We start from the raw sequence: 22,042 nt of genomic DNA, 5'->3' as shown, positions 1-22,042 counted from the left end.
ACATTTTTTTGTGACTGTAGTTATGGATTTTTGTTGTTTTCCTATTTGTATTCATTGATTCATTTTATTGTAAGTATTGCTTCTAGCATTAGTCGAATATTTTGCAAAAGTTTACTATTTTGTCCATCGGATAATATGCTTTGGATTATCTATCTTTTAATTTTTCCATCACATTTCCATTTTCATCACTTGATGAGACCCACTCGAAAAAGTTGCTATTGTTCACATGTGCAAGCACGCACGTACGCACACACACGGACACACAAATGCAAGCACACACAGTTTACTGCATTGTCTTGTCTAGCAGTATGTGATGTACCCAGTTCAATTTACATGACATAGCATGTAGATTATCGTAATCGCAAAACTCATACAGACACGGACGGCCCATTAGCTTTCCTATATTCCCTGTTTTAGATATTCCATCCGTTTATTTTCACTAGCTCAGCCTTTGCCTCTTTTATCCTCTCTGAATGTATGTCTATCCTTTATGTCATAGATGGCTCATTTTATGTTCACAGACATGCTTAGTGGCTGAGGCGCATATGCCTCTCTCCCTAATTATTCATCATTGCCGCGACTACCCTTCCCAAACAACCAAGTGGGCACGCACACACACACAAACACTGATCAGGCTTTCTGTATGCCAGGAGTCTGTTTCCAGTCCAGCCAGTCTGTGTCCTTCCTGAGCCCCTGGCTCCTTCGGCAGCGTTGCCCTCAGGTCACAGCCCCACATGGAAATAGCAAAACAGTGATTGTGAGTAGGAATTAGTTTACATAGGGAGTATTTTAGTGTAGAGTACAGTATTTGGCTGTCTTTATCCCTGTCTCTTCATCCTCTGTTGGTGGATGAAAATAGAAACACTCCCTTATCTCGACAAATATGCATGTACACTTTTTGTTTTTTTAATTTTAACATAGTGTTCATTACACCCACCCACACACCGCTGAGTCATTTTTCTGTAGTGCCAACAGCTCCTGGTCTGTCACGTGCATACATTGACATAAACACACACACATACATTTATAGTTACTGACACTCACACCGATTCCAAAAAATAGCAGAACACCTGTCGAAGTGCATGCCTCGCTCCAGGACACCTTAAAGTTATGAGCTCATCGGAAAACCAATTAAAGGCAGCATAGGCCCTGTACGCTTGCGTAATGTTTTGTTTTGCTACTTGGCTTCGAAATTAACTAAACCTGTCAGAAGTCATCTGGCTGACGTGAGCTGGGCTATATTTATTTATTTTCTGTTGGAGAAGCTGGACACACAGTCCCAGCACTGCCTCATGTCCAATAATGAACCAATTCTGAGGGGGCGATTAGCTGGCTAAAACACGTATACTCCCCCCTCCTCTTGATGGGTTGGGGGGTGAGCATGTCTTTCTTGCCTGTCTGAAACTCTGATTTTTGCGTCATGCCCCTGTAGTTTTGAGGTTGTGCCCTTTTGAAGGTTGGGTCCTCTTTAACCCATGACATAACCCATTCCCTCTGGGAAACATGTTGCTGTACACCGACTTTGCATTGTAACATAATATATGCTGTATGCTGATAAAGACATAAAAAGAGGATATGACCTCAGAGCGATGATATGAAAGAATTACCGGTATTTGGGGAGTCAAGAAAAAAAAAAAAAAAAAAAAAAAAAAGTCAAAATATGGATAACATTTTAAAGGCCTTGATTAGCCGGTCTCGTGATTCAACATGGCCTGGGAGCAGCCTGTTGTCAGAGAGCTGTAAAACAACACCAACAGCCCCGTACTCTCTTTTAAGTCTACTGCTCTTAAGCCTTTGGAGAGAAAAAAAAACACCTTTGACATTAATAGGTCCATTGTGGGTGAGTCAAGGTAAGTGTGTCCTCATATGTCTACACATACACGGCACAGTTCTCTAGTGTTTTCTTGAGGAATAATTTATGAAGTAAGAAAAACACATCTGTTATCGTTGTCATCACTTTCTGTAATTACCCATGTGCCACCCTATTAGAGGAGAGAAAACAACAGTTAGCGTCCTGCTGAGGTCGCCCCCTAAGCATGTCAGGCTGTTTCATGATACTGCCTGCTTCAAAGGAGATGTCACTCTGTGGCTGTTGTGCCAACACAATAAATGGAACAAGAACACAGTTGTGTTATTAGGCTTGGTCTTCAAAGCCCCAAGAGGCAGGTCAACACATATTTTGTCTGTGTTATTGTGAGCTTAGTTCAGAGAAAATGTTTGCTCTTTAAGAGATAAAATGCCATGCCAATAAACTTGTGGGCATATTTTCAATTGTTGAAATATACTGTACGTATGGAGAAATAATTAATAAACTCTAGCAAACAATGCCCCATACATATTTCAGTACACTGGTTTAAATCAGATGTTCACATATGCTTGAGATTCATCTACAATCCTAGTTGTTATTCATCGAAAGGTCTGGCCTAACTGCTGAACATGTTTTAGAATTTGTTTGGTCACTGAGAAATGGTAGCGATGGCACCACTTTTCTCACAGTACCTAATCCCCAATTGCTACATGACATAAAAAAATAAAAAAATAAAATAAATATAAAACTTTTGCCACATCACTTACTTAACACTGTGCGATTCGACCTAAAACATGCTCAACCGATTATGTGCCACATTTTACAACCTGGCAACCAAATGTCTGCCAAGCACCACTCACTTAAATTCCAAATGTTGTAATTGGAACTTCTGATGGAGAAATTCAATTCACAAGAGAAATTACCTCAGATTGTGTAAAAGAATCCATCATGCATTTGCAACTGCTTTCCATGTCTGTAAGCAGCTTTAAGATATGTGACGTGAAATCAATTGGAGGCCCACCTCATAACATGACAGTGAAATACAGTTGAAAGAGAAAGTATGTGAATCCTTTGGGAATACTTAATTTCTGCATTGACCTGTCATAAAACGTGATCTGATCATGTAAGTCACAATAGACAATCTGCTTAATGTAATACCACACAAACAATTATGTTTTCATGTTCAGCCATTGCTAGCAGTTTGATGTTGTATTTTTTAGAATTTACCATCAATTAAAAATATAAGAGATGTGATAAATTTACTTGTCGACCTGGTGAGGATGTGTTGGAGGCGGCAATGGTAGCTTGTCAACAGAGGGTGCTGCCCCTCCGCCACTGACTCAACATTAAGAAGAAAAGTGAATGAAATGAAAGAAAAATGAAAATAAGATTAGTTAGAATTAGTTTAGATTAGATGAGATTAGTTTTTCGCCATTGTCTCATTCTTTGACGTAACTTCCAGTTTTGAGTGCACAGTCGTTTGCCCTTAATGTCTCGTTAAATTGTGACATGCAGGCTGGGGTCATGTACAATAAGAAAGATGTTGCCGAGACAGGGCGTCAAATTCCATCGCCCAAACCAATTAACGTTAAACTGAGTTACAGTTAAACCCTCCCTCACTCAATCAATGGAAGCCAAATCAGCCCACGTCATTTCGCCACCCCGCTGCAGAGGCCCCTCTGCAGACTGGCTCATTCAAAATGGCATGGAACAAGTGTTTGTTAGAGAATGGATTGATGGATGGAAGTAATTTAAATTTTTTAAGGTATGACATGTTTTCTGAAACTGTTGCCCATGCTGTGAAAGCAGCCCTCACTTTTGCTGGTTTAAGAATGGTGATTGGCTCTATACCTGCCTGGCTGAGTGGTTAGAGCCTATGGCACAAGCACTGGCTGTTCATGATTTTAGTGTGACTTTAGTGATTGAAGTGTTGTGTTGTGCCTTTCAACAAATGCCTTTCATAATTCAGATGTTATATAATAATTTAATTGAAACTCAACTTTATATCTCTGCTTATGGCTTTTCTTAATGGCCGAAGAGCTTATGAAGGGGGCTGTTCACGTCATTGCAGACGTGCTAATGGCTGACCAAGACAGTGCAAGATGTAATAATAATATTAATTCATTCATTCATTCATCTTCCATTCCGCTTATCCTCACTTATCCTCACGGGGGTGCGGGAGCCTATCCCAGCTATCTTCGGGCGAGAGGCGGGGTACAACCCAAACTGGTCGCCAGACAATCGCAGGGCACATATAAACAAAACCCCATTCCCACGAACCCCGGTCCTCAGAACTGTGAGGCAGATGTGCTAACCAGTCGGTCACCGTGCCGGTAATAATAATAATACAATAAAAAATAAATACATAAAATGTTATTTTATAATTAAAATATTGAAGAGCTCCCTTGATATTGGCTTATATGTAGCATACAGGAGATGATGTTTTATTCGTTTTCATGATTAGACAGGTTGTCTATACTGTAAATGGAGAATGTTTAGCACCGTTGCAACTTTCCCTAGGGGTGGCCGTTCTGTAAAGATGACAAAGAGCATCGCACAGAATGCAAAGAGGTGGAGAAAAGTCGTAGTCTTTCCGCTAAAGTTCTAAATATTACTTAAACACAAATTTAAGTTATTGGAGGACACCATGGAAGAAGCTGTTGGATGTTCCACAATGCTATTTGCAAACTATTGTGTAGACAAATGAAATCAAAATGGAGTTCTTTGGAAGGAACACACGATGCTATGTGTGAAGGAAAAAAAAGACACATCACACCACCATCAAAACCTCATCCCAAATGAAGCATGGCTGAAGGGGCATCATGGTTTCCAACTGCTTTGCTAGCTCAACTTTGATGAGAAAAACACATTTCCAAGTTTAATTTAAGACTATCAGTCTTCCAATTAAAATTTAACAGAAGGTGGGTGATGCAATGGAACAACTACCCAAAGGACTGAAGTAATTCAACAACTGATTGGCTTCAAGAGAAGAAAATACACATTCTGGAGCGACTCAGTCAGAGTCGTGACATCAACCCTATTGAGATGCTCAGATGATCAGAAATCCCATAACTATTGCTGAAATGAAACCGTTTTGTAAGGAGGAATGGTCCAAATTTCTGGTCTTTGGTTGGTCTCTGGTTTTATGTAGTTGCATATCAGACCTTGATTGATGATGATGCAGTTCTCAATCAATTTAGAGCCATCTAAAGTGACTAGTAGTCCAATGATTTGGTACAGTGACAATTGTGCAAGTGGTGAAGAGTTCTCAAACACATAAGTGGCTAGTAGTAATCAACAACAGTATGCAAATTGTGCAGTGTGATAAAAAATTCAGTTCACGAATAATGTAGATGTGTCCCAACAGAGATGTGCAAAATCGGCAGCATGTTACAATTAAATTGTAAGACGACTGCTTAAGAGGTTGATGGCAAGAGGGGAAAAATCTGTTGACATGTCCGCTGGTTTTAGTTTGCATTGTTCGATAGCGCCTACCTGAGGGAATGAGCTGGAATACGTGGTGACGAGGATGCGGAGGGTCTAAGAGGATTTTGCACAACCTTGTCTTAATTCTGGCAGTGTGCAAGTCCTCAAGAGTGGGTAGGTGGGTACCAGTATTTTTTTTGGCAGTCTTGACTGTCGGTTGCAGTTTGATTTTTTTTGTCCTTTTTTGTGGCAGCACCAAACCGGACTGTGATGGATGAACACAGAACCGATTCAATGACTGCTGTGTAGAACTGCCTCAACAGCACCTGTGGCTTCTAAAGAGGTGTTCCAGGAGGAAGTGCAGCCCCATGTCGATTCCGTCATCCACAGACCTGTTTCCTCGATAGGCAAACTACAGGGGGTCCAGCAGGGGTCCTGTGATGCTCTTGAGGTGGTCCCACACGAGGCGTTCAAAGTACTTCATGACCACACGTCAGGGCAACAGGTCAATAGTCATTAAGTCATGAAAATGCAGGTTTCTTGGGGACTGGGATGATGGTGGTGCGTTTGAGGCAGGATTGGAGTTCACACAATTCCAAATATCTATTGAAAATGTGTGTGAAAACTGAAGCGAACTGGTCCGCACGGACTTTCAAGCAGGAGGGGGGCACACTCCCTGGGCCTGCTACTTTGTTGATCTATTGTTGTTTGAAGACACGTTTCATGTTCTGTTCGTGAATGGTCAATTCAGAAGGGGGAGTCAGAGGTGTGATGGTGGTCTTAGGTGGTGCGACTGGGTGGGTGTGGGGTGTGAAAGTGTCCTTTTCAAATCTGCAGTACAAGGTATTCAAGTCGTCAGCCAGTCCTTAATTGTTCTCCGCCTGGGGGATGAGCGCTTGTAGTTGGTTAGCGATTGTAATCCTCGCCTAATTGATGCAGAATCATTAGCAGCAAACTAGGTTTTCCATCTCTTCTACATAATTTCTCTTGGAAATGTTGATTTCTTTTGTCAGCTGGTTTCTGGCCTGATTGTACAGGGCTCTGTCCCCACTCCGATAAGCGTCCTCTTTAGTCTGCGAACTTGATGAAGTTTGGCATTGAACCATGGCTTGTTGTTATTGAACGTGCAAAATTTCTTTTTTAGTACGCACATATCTTCACAGAAGATTTAGGATGTAATAGTGGCTGTATAGTCATCCAAGCTGCCAGTTGAAGTTTCAAAGACGCACTTATCTGTGCAGTCTAAACAGTCTTGAAGTTCAATCTTGCCGTCATTGTTCTACTTCTTTTCTGTCTTCACCACAGGCTTTGCACATTTAAGATTGTGCCTTTATGTTGGTATTAAGTGAATTAAACAGTGATCAGACGAACTCCAAGCTGCACGGGGAACAGCATGGTACAAGACCTTCAGCGTGGTATCGCAGTGGTCTAGAATGTTGTTTTCCCTGGTGGGACACTCAATGTGCTGCTTGTATTTAGGGAGTTCATGGTTGAATTTTGCTATGTTAAAGTCCCCAAGAATAATGAGGGGTGAATCTGGGTGCTTTTTTACAAGTCTTTTACTTGGTCAGCCAGCATTTGCAGTGCGGCATTTATATTAGCCTGGGGGGGGGGGAGGTGTAAACCAGCGAGTATGAATGAAGCAAACTCATGTGGCGAGTAGAATGACAAGTTTTAAAAACAGCAACTCCAAGTTCGGGCTGCAGTGTGTGTTGAGCTCCGTGACATCGGTGCACCATTTTTCGTTGCTATAGAAGCATATTCCGCCACCTTTTGTTTTCCCCGATAGCTCCGTGTTGCAGTCTGCTCGGTGTAGTTGGAAGGCGGGCAACAGTACGTTGCTGGCGGGGATGCGTTCACAAATCCAAGTCTCTGTGAAGTAGAGGGCGGAAGAAGGAGCAGTCTTTACTGGTCTTTGTGAGTAGATGAAGCTGGTCCATTTTTGGATAGAGAGCGTAGATTTGCAAGGTGAATTGATGGAAGCAGCGTTCAAAATCCGCGCTGTTGCAGCCTGACCAGGACACTAGCTCGCTTCCCCCTATGCCGTCTTCGTCTCCTTCCTTCGTGAAAGTATCCTTTTCAAATCTGCAGTTGAAGGTATTCAAGTCATTGGCTAGTGTGCTATTGTTCTCAGTTTGGGGTGATCGTCGCTTGTAATTAGTCAGCGATTTGAATGCATGCCAGACTGATTTAGAGTCGTTAGCGCTAAACTGTTTTTCCAACTTTGCTTGCAATGTTAATTTCTTTAGTCAGCTGGTGAGAGTGCATTACCGAGGCGACCACCCGTGTCGGCGCCATCTTGGATTGCATAATACACTGCAATGAGTGTTCCGCGGTAATGTTCTTGACATCATTTTAAAAATACGGAAATTGTGACCAATTGTTCTTGAAGTCAATTTCTACAGGTTATTTTGGTGTTTCAGCTTTTGGCCATGGATTCGTCAGTTTCAGGTTTTTGGTTTCGTCCATGAATTTTTATTTAATTGCTAGTTCACATACTTTTCCCTGAAACTATATCTTTATTCTCTTTAAAGTGGATAAGATTCTCTGCTTGAGACTATAGTGAACCCCCCGCTATTTGCCGGTGATAGGGACTGGACTGGACTGCAATAGCAAAAATCATGGGATAAATGGCATCCATTATAATTGTGTTGACGATATATATATATATATATATATATATATATATATATATTTCTTTTTTTTTTTAAATATTTTTGAATGGTGACAAGTTGCCCCCCACCAAAAAAAGTAAAAAAATCAAAAAGTTAAAAAAAAATTTAAAAATTGAAAAAAAAAAAAATTATTACATTTATCTCTCTAATACTCAAATAGGTTGATTACTTTTGGTGTGACTCATGATAGTGCTGTATCATGTATAGCTGGCTGCCAAACCTTAAATTTAAAGTCAGTTATCGAATACATATTCACTATGCAGCTCATTCCCTGCCTTACGTGTTCTATCTTGCTCATGCAGTTCTGGTCTATGATGAAACTAGTTGAAGTTGGCTTCCAGTAGTACAGCGAAAGCCAAGTCCAATTAGGCAGCCACATTGTGGTACAGGAGTTCAAGCCACAGGGCTGAGATTATGATTCCTATTTAGGAAAAGGCGAGAGTGGATGCATGGTGACAAAAGAAGACTGAAGGTGGAAAAACTTGCAATGTGCAAAATGGAGGATGACAGCGATCTGGACACTGAAGTGAGAGATTACAATGGTGTGGAAGTTTTGGTACAAGGGAATGAGGGGTGGAAGATGGATGGGAGAACACAAGGGTGGGTTATGGAATAGATTTGAATTAGGGACAGACGCCAGAAAAAACTGTTGTTAAGGACACGACATTTGGGAGGTACAAGGGGAGACATTATGACAGGTCTGACGGAAAGTAAACTACAGAAGATTGATGAAACAAAAGAGGAAGGGTTGTTAATTTGACTTGATCCAAGAAAAACATTTGTCTTTTTTTGTCATTTTGTATCCATTGCACACCATTAAAGGGTACTTAGTAAACAATGATTAGACACACAAAACAGAAACATTTGCCCAAATGTATTGCCCATCCAGTATTGTACACACATACACACATTTTAACATTGCACATAATTTCAGTCAACCATTTCACACTGCAGACACACACAAATAGCGTCACAAATCACTGAGCACTGAAAAAGCGAAGCAAATTAGAGCCGTTTTATTCTTTCAAAATAATATAATAGTTGAGAGGAATGCCTGCTCGGCTGGCAAATTTCTGTATCAAAGTGCATGCTTCTGTTGCGTGCAGTGCGTTTCTGTGTGTGCATGATTGTCACATCTGCAAGACAGCAAGCAATCAGGCTTCCACTGTCTCACACACACACACACACACACTCACACTGGTTCTCCTTTGCCTTGGGGCCTGAAACAGCAGATTGGGGTCTTGTCCAAAGTATCATTAAACTTCTTGAAAGTCCTGCTGTTAGAGCTAAAACATCCTCTTGTCGTCATGCTGGGACATTCCACGGCACGCCAGAGACCCTGCACTAATCCTGCCGGCATGGGAATCATTATTGATAGGATCCTAACGCATTACCTCAGGGCTCGCTTATTGTTGGTAAAGATTATTATTTAAGAGTAAACCAAAACACAGCGAAAGTCTCAAGTTTCATAGAAATTTATCAGAAGAAAATGTTATGATTGGCTTAGAGCGCTACCTCTTTGAACAGTGCAGTTGGAGGAAAAATAGTCCTTGCTGCTCTCCAATAAACAGTTTTATATACTCAAGATATGTAGGTCACACTGAGACCTGTGAGAGTAGAACAAGAGTAATCCACCTTTGGCCTTTCTGCTATTAATTTAAGGTACAGCTACAGTGCTGCGGGTGATCGTTTTTTGTGATTGGCGGCTGATCGATCGGAGCACCACAACTAAATACAAATGCACACCACACTTTTCAGATTAATATTTGGTTAAAACTTTGAGAACCATATATATCATTTAGTTACGCTTCGCAATTATCTGCTACTTTTTGTTGGTCTATCACAAAAGCTCAACAAAATACATTCAAATTTGGGATCTTCGAGTCACAAAATGTAAAAAACAAAAGTTCAACGGGTATGAATACTTTTTCAAAGCACTGTATTAATAATATTCCTTGTATGTTAGTCAAATTGTGTGTCATCAGTTGAGCAGTTTTGTTAGGATAACACTATTGAAACTCATTTTCTTCTGTTTTCCACGTGTCCAGGTGGAGTTCTGTTGGCCAGTGTCCAGGGTATATCCATCAACGTGGACCCAATCTTCTGCACATGGCTGCTGCATCAGCCTCATAGAGGGAGCAGCAGGCAACAGCAACAGGTGTGAAAGGCTTCCTTCAGTTATGTTTGGAACAAAACAGCTTTTCCATCATCATTTGTGTTGATAAAATGCAGCAACTCTATTATGTTGCACACCCCCTAGCGTGAGTGAACGTGTGTATGCATGTGACAGTTTTAAGGTATGTATTATTTTTCATGTAAATGACATGGACAGGACACCCTGTCCAGGTTTATCGGGTTTCTTTTCAGTTAGCACTATTTGTGTTATTTTTTTTCAATACAAGTGGTATTGTATCAGAGTCATTAGGGTTGAATTCTCTCACCACCCTTTTTTTTTGTAATGACAATTTCTTTTTGTATTTCAGTGAACCGCTGACAGAACATAAAACCAACACTTTCAATTTTGGTCACACTGACGCATAAAATGAAAAGTAAAATGCAAAGCAACATTGCTGAGGCGTCTCCTCTTTCTCTCTCATCTTCTCTAACTAAAAGCTGCACACTCATCCGGGATCAGATCCTGCATCTGGTGCGCCTGTCCATGTAAAAATGAAGTATTGATGGAAAAATACAAGCTAATACATGCTTTAAATGTAAATAAGTGGAAGCTCCAGATTTCCGCAGTAATGTGACGCTAGTTTGATACTGGGTAAGGACAGTGAAATTTTATTTATTTATTTATCTATCAAGCAATCATTATTATTTTGATTATTATTAATTATGTGAGCGGACGTGCCCGACAGCACAAATGATAATTTCATGGGGCTCTCCTACAGCTTCTGTTGCTCTAGATATTGCCTAGCTTGTGCACCTTTAAAGTATCAGTGAGGACACTGTTACTTCTTGCAAATTGCACAAGTGGGGCATCAAACTGCAATGAACAGCAAGGATTGCAGAAGGAATTATCAGTGCCCCTCTGCCCATGCTTGAATCAGAATCACCTTTATTTTGCCAAGTATGTCCAAAAAGTACACAAGGAATTTGTCTCTGGTTATCTACTACGACAACAGACAGTCAATTGACAGAGAATACTTTTGAAACATAAAGACATTGAGAAAAACAGTCACTGAGCAATCAAGGGTTGCTAGTTATATGGTAATGCCGGTACAATTTATTTATTTATTTATTTTTTACAATTGTGCAAAAAGATGCAGAGTCCTCTAGCACTTAGAGCAGTTTGAATGACTAATATTGCAATAGTCCGGTGCAATAACCATTGTGCAAAGGGTGCCGAGACTTCAAGGAGTGTATGCAGTTTAAAGTGACTAGTAGCGCGATAATCTGGGACAATGTTGATTGTGCAAATGTTGCAGATACTCCTCAGTCAGTCTGCAAGTGGTGCAGATGCTACTCTGGCATGGGCGGCCAGTATTGGTCAACAACAGATATGCAAATAGTGCAGCGTGGCGAGACTACTACAGTGAGTGCACGAGTAATATATAGTTGGCCCGACAGAAATGTGACAACAAACTCAAGACAAAAAAATTGGCAGCATGTTGCAATGGAATTGTAGGTTAGCTGTTTAAGAAGTTGATGGCAAGAGGGAAGAAGCTGTCGAAATGTCTGCTTATTTAGTTTGCATTGTTCGGTAGCGCCTACCTAAGGGAAGGAGCTGGAAGCGCTGGTGACCGGGATGTGAAGAGTCCGAGAGGATTTTGCACGCTCTTGTCTTAGTTCTGGCAGCGTGCAAGTCCTCAAGGGTGGGTAGGGGGGTACTGACAATCTTTTCAGCAGTTTTGATTGTCCGTTGCAGTCGGAGTTTGTCCTTTTTTGTAGCAGCACCAAACCAGACTGGGATGGAAGAACACAGGACTGATTCGATGACGGCTGTGTAGAACTGCCTCAGCAGCTCCTGTGGCAGGCCGTGCTGCCTCAGAAACCGCAGGAAGTACATCTTCTGCTGGGCCTTTTTGAGGACGGAGTTGATGTTGACTTGCATGTTGCAAGAACTTAAGAAGTGGCAGGCAAAATCCTCATGCACTCATTCTACCCTGGACACCACCTTTTCCAGTTCTTTCCCACTGTAGTAACACTGCACACCAAAACCACCAGACATTCCAACAGCTTTGTTCTTTCCCCTTGTCATTAACTTTTTAAACAATGGACTTGTCAGATCAAAGTGAAAACAGCACTGCATTTGTCACTGTAGCATCTGCGCTTTGACATGATCTTGCATACTTATGTTGTTGATTATTCTTACAGCACCGTTGTAATAACATTTGTGTATATGTCCTAAAAGTGTGTGTATTATGTACAAAGTTTGTTGCTAATTCATGTGACACAAGCGCTACAAATCCCCTCCGTGTTTTTCGCCTACTTTGTGAATAAAGATGATTCTGAAGGAGAAGGCCGCTTATCTCAAAAATATCATTACAGAATCCAGGTCCAGTTCCCTTGGCAAAGCGGAGAGAGGATGAGGTATCGGTAGGCAGCACACCATTGGTCCAGCAGCCCTCCAATCAAGCTTCCGACTATGCAAGCAGCCCCGTCAAAACCAAGACTGTCACAGGTAAGCTTACTAACCACCGAATGTACTCCAGTGGCAGCTGCATTTCTGTATTTACAGTTGCAAATATTTTATTACGATTAGACCTGTTTTCTTGCAGTCACTCTGTCACAGTTTTCAAAACCGTAATGCTAGCGACGTGAGGTGGCTGCCCTCTTGGTGGAATTAAAAAAAACAAAAAAAAAAAACATGGACCTCGCACTTCAAACGCCTCTATAATCCATTGCTCCATAACAAATAAATTCACGGAAAAACAATTAATTACTAAAGGACGACCTATTATACCGCCCACACTGCTATTCTCACAAATAATGTCCCATTTATGCTATTTAAATCAAACCTTTAGGTCGAGTGATGCCGTTTGAAATGTTACAGTAAATTTGACGCGTTGACTTGAGTTGGAGAACCCCTCGGATTTTCAGCACATAGGAGCTTATTGGGGATATTTGTAACTGAAACTTGTCAACCAATCGGAGGAGGGTTTCGACGAGTAGTGGATGGAACGAAAGGGTCAAGGAGATATATTGAGAAATAACTGTACTGTTTTACTCTAATTTGAAGGGGTTCTTTGACCAGATTTTCTCTAGGTGTTTACCAAAAAGGGATTTTTTTTTCCCCTCACAAAGTTCTTTGTGCGTTGTACTCGGGTGGAAGTCGCCATTCTCAGCATTTTGACAGACTTTCATTTTTGGGAAATCTTGTCATATTGCTAGTAATACTACCACTTTCACAATGATTCTAACCCTACTGCGGCAGGCACACTGACCCTCTTTGACCAGATTTCTCAAAAGACACCTGTCCTCTCATTCCGCTTCTTTGATAACGTAAGAGTGGCTACTGTATATGGTTCTGGATACCCAGAATAGAAGCTGTAACCACACGCTGCTACCAATGTTTTACTTTTTTCTTATTTTTTTTTTTCAGCCAGAAACAAGTAGTTTTGCAAAACAACAGGCTGTAACTCGACATTTGTAATTCGGATCATTATGTTTATATGTATTCCGTAATAAAAAAATTAAATATGCTTTATATGGCATTAGACTAAATACCTTAATTGCTTTACCAATATGAGGACCGCACTGTAAACTGTATGGTGGTGAATATATAAATTATCACAATGAGAGCTTATTATATTATGTAAAAAATACTGAGTTGGACAGGCCTTTAATTTAACTACATTTAAACTTTTCATTTTGGAATCATAATTTCAGTGGTATTTTTGAATTATTGACTTCATGCTGTACATAAAACTACCTTCAGCTTTTTTTACAGACACATTTTCTTCATTGGGCAGCTCACAAAAAATATTCTTGTTGGGTAATTTCACACTTGACGAGTGGACAGGCAATCCAATTATTGGTATAAAGTACAAGCAATAAAACAAATCCATATGTCACCTTTAAGACTTTAAGGCCGATCGGCGGTTATGATAGTTTTGAGTTACTTTAATGTGATAGTGAGATTAAGTGAAAAAAAAGGTTCATACTTGATACAAAAAGTGAAAAATGCATAAGTTTGATTGAATGTAGTAAAGCACACATAACAGCTGTCTTCAATGATTTTTGTTTCTTATGAAGTGAAATTCAATTTGTGATTTGGCGTCATTTCATCACATCACCAGTTGCCAGTCCCCAGTGCCTCCAAAATGTGTGTATGACAGCTTTTGAGTTTGCACAAAGGTATACACATAATCCCAGGCCAAGTTGTTGTTGTTGTTGTTGTTTTTTAAATAAATCAAAGCAGTGGTGTAAAAAAGTGTCATATGCAGCTTTCAGGCCAGTGCAGGTTTTGTCCATATTTTATTTATCCTTTATAAATTAGGCCATAGGTCTGTTTTTGAGGGTTCCTCAGATTGGCCCCAAATTAAATAGGTAAATCAGGCAGATGGTCATGTTGGATTTGGAATTAACATAATCAATTGCAAAGAAAAAGAAAAGATCCAGCCACTCACAACGTTTGTACAGTCCTGCTCACCATTATTGCCACCCATGAAGTTTAAGTACTAAATGTGGAATATCTCCTGAAGAAAATGAATCAAGGGAAACGAATTTTTACAATAGAGAGGATGCATTTGATACAAAAGAGCAAATGATAAACAACATTTCATGGACAGATGAAACAAAAGTAGAGCTTTTTGGCAATGCACACAAACAGTACGTTTACAGACGGCGCAATGAAGACTTTCAGGAAAAGAACACCTTGCCAATAGTCAAGCATTGTGGAGGCTTTGACTGTATTACAGGTATCATGAAATCACAAAATTATCAAGGGATTTTAGAGCGAAATAGCTTACCCAGTGTGAGAAAACTTGGTTTGAGGCGAAGATTATGGAACCTACAGCAAGACAAAACCCCAAAGCACACATCCAAAAGCACACAGGAATGGTTGAAAAGGGAAAAACTTTGTTTTAAAATGGCCAACAATGAGTCCAACAGTGATCTCAATCCAATTAAAAATCTCTGTGGCGAGCTGAAATCTCCAATTGGATAAAAGAACCCTGCAAAATTTCAAGACCTTGAACAAATTGCAAAGGAAGATTGAGAGAAAATACCACCTGAGAAGTGCAAATAGCTTGTAGATGGATACAAGAAACGTTTGGAGGCTGTCATCACTGCCAACGGGTGTGCAATCAAATATTAAAGAGGAGTGCCAATATTGCTACGCATGCCTCTTTTCTGTTTTTTTTTTTCTTTTTTCTTTGAAATTACAATATCTAAGTTGAAAAAAACAAAAAATATTTTGTTAAATGACTTCGGACCTCCAATTAAAAGCTCCTGATGATACAAGTTTGGTACATTTCCATATATTTCTGAGAATATTATACAGGTTATGCAAAAAAAGAAGGGGTGCCAAGAATGGTGAGTGGCACTGTAGTTCCTAGATACTTTGCTTTCAACTGGCCATGCCTGGAATGTTTACTGTAAAGAGAGTATGATGCTGTTTTGTTAACACATTTAGCGTAGCTTCATTGTAATCAAGGGGACTTTCCTCCAGGCTTTTTGTGGGTTCCTGTTAATGTGCAAGCAAATGTACACAGACACACATAAGCAGCTCACTACAGATCATTTCCCCAGAAAGCGCTAAGGGCAAGGTGATATCATGCCGCAGTGTTGTTGCTGCCCAGCTCAAATCTCGGAACCAATAATCTCTGCATTTGGCAAGCAAATATGTTACTCTGTCTTTATTCCTCTCAGGTTTTAGTGGTTGCTTGTTAAATATACATGTACATGTTCAAAATGGGGCGGCACGGTGACCGACTGGTGAGCACATCTGCCTCACAGTTCTGAGGACTGGGGTTCAAATCCCAGGAGTCTCCCCGTGCCTGTGTGGTTTTTCTCCGGGCACTCCGTTTTCCTCCCACATCCCAAAATCATGCGTGGTAGGTTGATTGAAGACTCTGAATTGCCCGTAGGTGTGAATGTGAGTGTGAGTGGTGGTTTGTTTATATGTGCCCTGCGATTGGCTGGAAACCAATTCAGGGTGTACCCCACCTCTCTCCTGAAGATAGCAGGGATAGACTCCAGCACGCCCGTGACTCTTGTGAGGATAAGTGGTACAGAAAATGGATGGATGGATGCCACTGATTTGTAGAACAAACATGGCTGAATTTAACTGAGGCCCCTATAGTGTGTCATACAGGATTTGTAAATAGAAAAGGGTATTTTCATGTTTTTATCACCCTCACACTTTTATTTCTGTCCGTCTACAGTTCAATACAGTACTTTTTTTTTTAAATATACAATTCAAGATATCACTCCCTTACCATTATGTATTCACAGCAGTGTTGACTATTTTGTTAGTCGCAGTTTTTTTTTTTTTAAGCTATGCTATGTGTGTAATTATGTTTTTCACTGTAGTTTTAAATCGGTATTCATCTGCCCGGACAATTACTTCTTAAATTGGTTCACATAAACGTTAACCCCAAATATATATTTTTTTAAATTTCTCCCTAATGAATGTTCTTTGTAGAAGCAGCATCATGTTCCAAGTCCCGACCTTCTCATTGTTCGCTAACATCTACCAGAGAAATGAGCTCACTGGCCTTGCTTTTCAATCCTTCAATTAGCCGTTGGCGCCCTAAAAGAATTCTGCTTTGCTGAGAAGCCTATCCTCCAATCTGGCTCTGCTTCCCAAAGTTTGGAACAAGAAGTGCTGCCTTTCTTCCTGTCTGCTAGTGGTCTGGATGATGGGATTATGTGTAATTTTCCTGTTTACTGGGAGGACTAGCAAACGATAGAGTGAAATGGAAACAGTTGTATTGTTTGTGCCATTAATCTGTGAGGTTGTCAAAAAATATAATTTGGTGGTCAGAGCTGCCCTCCTAAAAAAAAAAAACTCAGCCATATAAGAAAAATGATGGTATGCTAGGAACAGGAAGGTTCATGGTCAGAAACATTCCTGATAGTCCTCACTTGCTATATATTTGGTAGATGTATTTGGTAGATATAGATGTATTTATATACAGATAAATGATAGAGGAAACTGAAGGGAAGACATGTAGGCAGAACTAGGTATTTCTACATAATCTCCTAGTAGTCTGATGGAAGTCAGGCAGGTTTTTATTGGCTGCTGTGTGCTTTCCAGAATGGGCTAATATTTTCATTGCAAAGTTTATATAGTTTAACTTTTTCTGGTACAGCCAATAATTTATCAAGGTAAGGATTGTTGGCTTGGGAAAGAAAACAAGACAAATTCTAAATAATGAGATATGAGGCCCCTTCTTGAGAAGACTGCTTAGTCTCAAAGGGACTCTTACTGCTAAATTTGAATGTATTTGGATGCCTCATACTGATTAGCCCATTCAAACTGTCATTGACTCCAGGGGGAATACATTTTTCTTTGCGTTGCCTTTTTGCGCTTTTATGAATGATAAGGGTATTATTCTTGTGGAATCTTGGCTTCATGCAATTAGGTCAAAGTGAAGTGAACAAAAAGGGAAGTGATGAGAATAGGAGAACATGCAGTGATTCGAAACTGGGTTTCCTCAATTTCACTGAGACGTTTGAAAGGATGTTGTGTTGTCTATTATTTACATCTTGCGTCATGGTTTTGCTGGCGTAAGTCCTCTCCAACATACACTGCACCATCCCCATCAACGGTTCAGGCATTATCCTGCACATTTTATGCATTTACACATTTTTATTCTCATTTGCGATGCTGACCTGGCAACACATGCCAGAGCGACCCTATTGCTTCATTCTTTTCTCTGCTCTTTCACTCCGCCAAGGTCCACCTTAGATGACCTCATAACAACCTACCCATTCTTGGCCCCACTTTTAGCAAGGGGGGAATGACTCTTGATCCCAAATATAGCAGGTATAATAACTGATTGAAAACTGACCATAGCACCAAGAGCCAGACCAGTTATGGTAGTAAGAGCCACATGCTTAATCGTAACAATAGTAAACCATCATGTACATTCCATTCGGCTCCAGTCTGCCAGACGATAATCACATGTTCATGTCAGCTCCGATTGTGCTGTAACAAATGGTCACATGAATATTTAAATAAACAACTTGCATCCAAAACAAATAGCTAGTCAGGTTTATTAAAAAATCCATTTTGCTGCCTCTTGCACAGCACATTTTTGTTGGGCTAACCTTTCTATTGGTATTGACTGTCTGTACAAACATCTAAAATGTGCTCAATTTAGGTTTGATTGGTCTAAAGGATAATTTTTAAATTCTAACTGTAGCCAGTACCACGTTAGATATTATCCTAGTAGATCATCTACCCTAGAGCACTGGCACAAATTATTTTTTATTAGCACAGTAGTAGAAAGACGTGGACACGTGGACAGTGTTAATTAAGATGCATATTATGATTTTTAGCCTCAAAAACTTTGTGTTGTCAGTTGTAATCTTGAGTTTAGCTGTAAGCTATTCTTCCTTAAGTCTCTACCATTTGGGGTATGAAAATCTCTTGACTTTTTAAACAGTGTTACATACACTATACCAGAAACCAGACTTTTAAAAATGCATTTAAACACCCTTAATATGACCATGTTCAACTGTTTAAAAATTGCATTAACACAAACAGACCATTCAAATTACTCTTGCATTTATACACATACTGTAGCTCGATTGCTATGGAGTGGATTTATATGGCAGCTTAAGTCACGAGAGTAGACGACAAAGCCGGAGGGAGAGGGGGCTGGCATGTTTGGACTGACGAGGATGTGAATTCATGGAGCATGAGCTCAAAGAAGTCAATATTTGTGAATGGATGGAAGGAAAGCCTACCTATTCAAAAATGCAGTTTTAAACTGTACCCAAACAAATTCGCCTATCAAACAGACACATTTTAACATCCAAAATACATTTTTATATTCACATCTACAGTGTAAATAAAAATAAGCACAAATAATTCGCCTGTATCTTGTTGGTCCATTACAATTGATAAATAATTCTGTACTGTTACACAAACGAAATGTACTCATCTTCAGCAATGTCGCTTGTTACCCCAATGCAAATTGACTTAAAAATAGTAAATACTTGAAATTAATGTAACGAGCATGCACAAGAAGTTGTGTAATTGTTTATTCATACTTTATTTAATCAAGTAGGTATCCCCAGACTCACCAATTTAGATGTCGCAAACATGTTATTGTTGAATACATTTAATGGCATGTACATGAGAAAATGTGTTTTTAGCTAAATCAAAGCAATCATTTAGAATGTATTAAAAACAATGCGTCCCACCAGTCATTACTTTTGATCATCATCAACTATTTGTAGACAAGGTAGTAAACAAACTGAAAGAAGCGTCATGGAATCCTAGTGTTGCAGAGACAAACAGTTTGGTATATGCGCCCAATACATGTAGACATCACATAGAAATGTGGGGAAAATGGAGAGAACCACCTACATTGGTAACCTCATTGTGTGCATGTAAATTGACTGGGTGACACTAATGAGAGGCTTGCAGTTATTGGCATTTATTCTTTGATTGTGCCGCACCTTAAACTTAGTGTAGTCTTACACCCTGATCTTCTGAGACATTGAGCTCCAATGCATATGCAGCATATGTTTCTCCAAAACCTGTATGTACCTTTCAGCATTATTGGTGCCTTCACAGATGTGTAAGTTACTCATGCCATTGGCACTAACACAGCCCCATACCATCACAAATGCTGGCTTTTGAACTTTGCGTCTATAACAGTCTGGATGGTTCTTTTCCTCTTTGGCCCGGAGGATACGACGTCCACAATTTCCAAAAACAATTTGAAATCTGGACTCGTCGGACCACAGAACACTTTTCCACTTTGTATTAGTCCATCTTAGATGAGCTTGGGCCCAGAGAAGCCGGCGGCGTTTCTGGGTGTTGTTGTGAATGGCTTTTGCTTTGCATAGCAGAGTTTCAAGTTGCACTTACGGATGTAGCGCTGTATTGTATTTACTGACATCGGTTTTCTGAAGTGTTCCTGAGCCCATGTGGTGATATCCTTTACATATTGATGTCGGTTTTTGATGCAGTGCCGCCTGAGGGATCGAAGGTCACGGGCATTCAATGTTGGTTTTCAGTCTTGCCGCTTACATGCAGTGATTTTTCCAGATTCTCTGAACCTTTTGATGATGATATGGACCGTAAATGATGAAATCCCTAAATTCCTTGGAATTGTACATTGAGGAACATTATCCTTAAACTGTTTGACTATTTTCTCACGCACTTGTTCACAAAGAGGTCAACCTCACCCCATCTTTGCTTGTGAATGACTGAGCAATTCAGTGAAGCTCTTTTTCTACCTAATCATGGCACCCACCTGTTCCCGATTAGCCTGTTCACCTGTGGGATGTTCCAAACAGGTGTTTGATGAACATTCTTCAACTTTCTCAGTCTTTTTTGCCACCTGTCCCAGCTTTTTTGGAACGTGTTGCAGCCATAATATTCAAAGTTAATGATTATTTGCTAAGAACAATCAAGTTTATCAGTTTGAAAATGAAATATCTTGTCTTTGTAGTGTATTCAATTAAATATAGGTTGAACATGATTTGCAAATCATTATAATCTGTTTTTATTTATGTTTAACACAACGTCCCAACTTCATTGGAATTGGGGTTGTACATAGGGTTGGACAATATGTCGAAAAAATATCGTGATATTGGCACGTGCAATATGTGGATACAGTATATGAACAGCCCTAATTTTACACACATTTATATCTATTATGTTGGATGCAAAGTGAAAGTCAGAACAACATTAAACAGCAGCAAAAAGAAACAAACTAGTTTTATTTAACAATCATAAAGTCTGGCATCCCTTTTCCTGACACAGTCCTCGTGCCACAGTATTACAGCCTCCGTGGGATCATACTCCCTGGCACTTGTGCTCCTGTTTAAATTTTCATCATTGAACATTTTTAAAGGACTTTCAAGCAGCTTGGAGGTTGAAATATCAGGCTGTCCGTGTTTTATTTAATTTGACTTGAAAGAGTTTGGATTTTGCTAAGTAAAACAGCTGTGCGGATTGTTGTATTATGAGATTTTCTGAATGTTTTTAGCTTGTACTGCAAACCTGTTTAATGTGTTGGTTGTTGGGCTGGGTGATCTGGCAAAACAACAACAACAAAAAGATCCCATTTATTTTTTTCATTATCCTCCGATCTTGATTATCACCATATTTTCTTTATATTGTTTTTAAACTTTTTAAAATAGCTACTTTTAAAGCATCTATACTGAAAACTAAAGCCAGAGAGTAGTTACATTTTTTTATTAAAGCCTTTTGTTAAGAACACTCTTCCAAGTCAATAATTAAAATCGCAACCCCAACATCATATTAGCATACTTACTACAGTAAGCAAATAAAATACATAAAGAAAAATATAAGAAGGCTTTTTACTCATTAGTTCAGCTAATGTAGAAACATATAGTTGGAAAAACAGTTTAGCGCAAACGACTCTAAATCAGTCTGGCATGCATTCCAGTCGCTGACTAATTACAAGCGACGATCCCCCCAAGCTGAGAACAATAGCACACTAGCCAACGACTTGAATACCTTCTACTGCAGATTTGAAAAGGACAGTTTCACACCATACACCCACCCGCCCGCACCCGCGACCACAATCACACCTCTGACCTCTGCGTTAACCATCCATGAACAGGATGTGAGACGCATCTTCAAACAACAAAAGATTAACAAAGCGGCAGGCCCGGACCACGTGTCCCCATCCTGCCTGAAAGTCTGCGCGGACCAGCTCGCGCCAGTCTTCACTCAGATCTTCAACAGATCACTGGAAATGTGCGAAGTTCCATCCTGTTTCAAACGCTCCACCATCATCCCAGTCCCCAAGAAACCTGCAATCTCGGGTCTGAATGACTACAGGCCTGTCGCTTTGACATCTGTGGTCATGAAGTCCTTTGAACGTCTTGTGCTGGACCACCTCAAGAGTGTCACAGGTCCCCTGCTGGACCCCCTGCAGTTTGCCTACCAAGCGAACAGATCTGTGGATGATGCAGTCAACATGGGACTGCACTTCATCCTAGAACACCTCGACAGTGCAGGGACCTACGC

The 22,042-nt window shown here is 40.1% G+C and overlaps 1 protein-coding gene across 7 annotated transcripts in view; it reads left to right on the top strand.

Annotated features, from left to right (window-relative positions):
- The window catches only part of LOC133479384 (intermembrane lipid transfer protein VPS13B-like), a 489,205-nt gene that overhangs the window by 196,885 nt on the left and 270,278 nt on the right, over positions 1–22,042 (top strand). For all 7 annotated transcript variants that reach the window (XR_009788936.1, XM_061776308.1, XM_061776310.1 and 4 more), the window contains 2 exons: positions 9,957–10,066; positions 12,403–12,535. Coding sequence is in view for 6 of the 7 variants with exons in the window: in XM_061776308.1 (XP_061632292.1) it covers positions 9,957–10,066; positions 12,403–12,535 (243 nt within the window). In the remaining variant the exon portion in view is untranslated. The remainder of the gene's footprint in view (positions 1–9,956; positions 10,067–12,402; positions 12,536–22,042) is intronic.

This window comes from Phyllopteryx taeniolatus, chromosome 6 (assembly GCF_024500385.1).
Source record: "Phyllopteryx taeniolatus isolate TA_2022b chromosome 6, UOR_Ptae_1.2, whole genome shotgun sequence".
NCBI lineage: Eukaryota > Metazoa > Chordata > Actinopteri > Syngnathiformes > Syngnathidae > Phyllopteryx > Phyllopteryx taeniolatus.
Note: the sequence above shows the minus strand (reverse complement) of the source record. Positions and strands in the feature narration are given on the sequence as shown.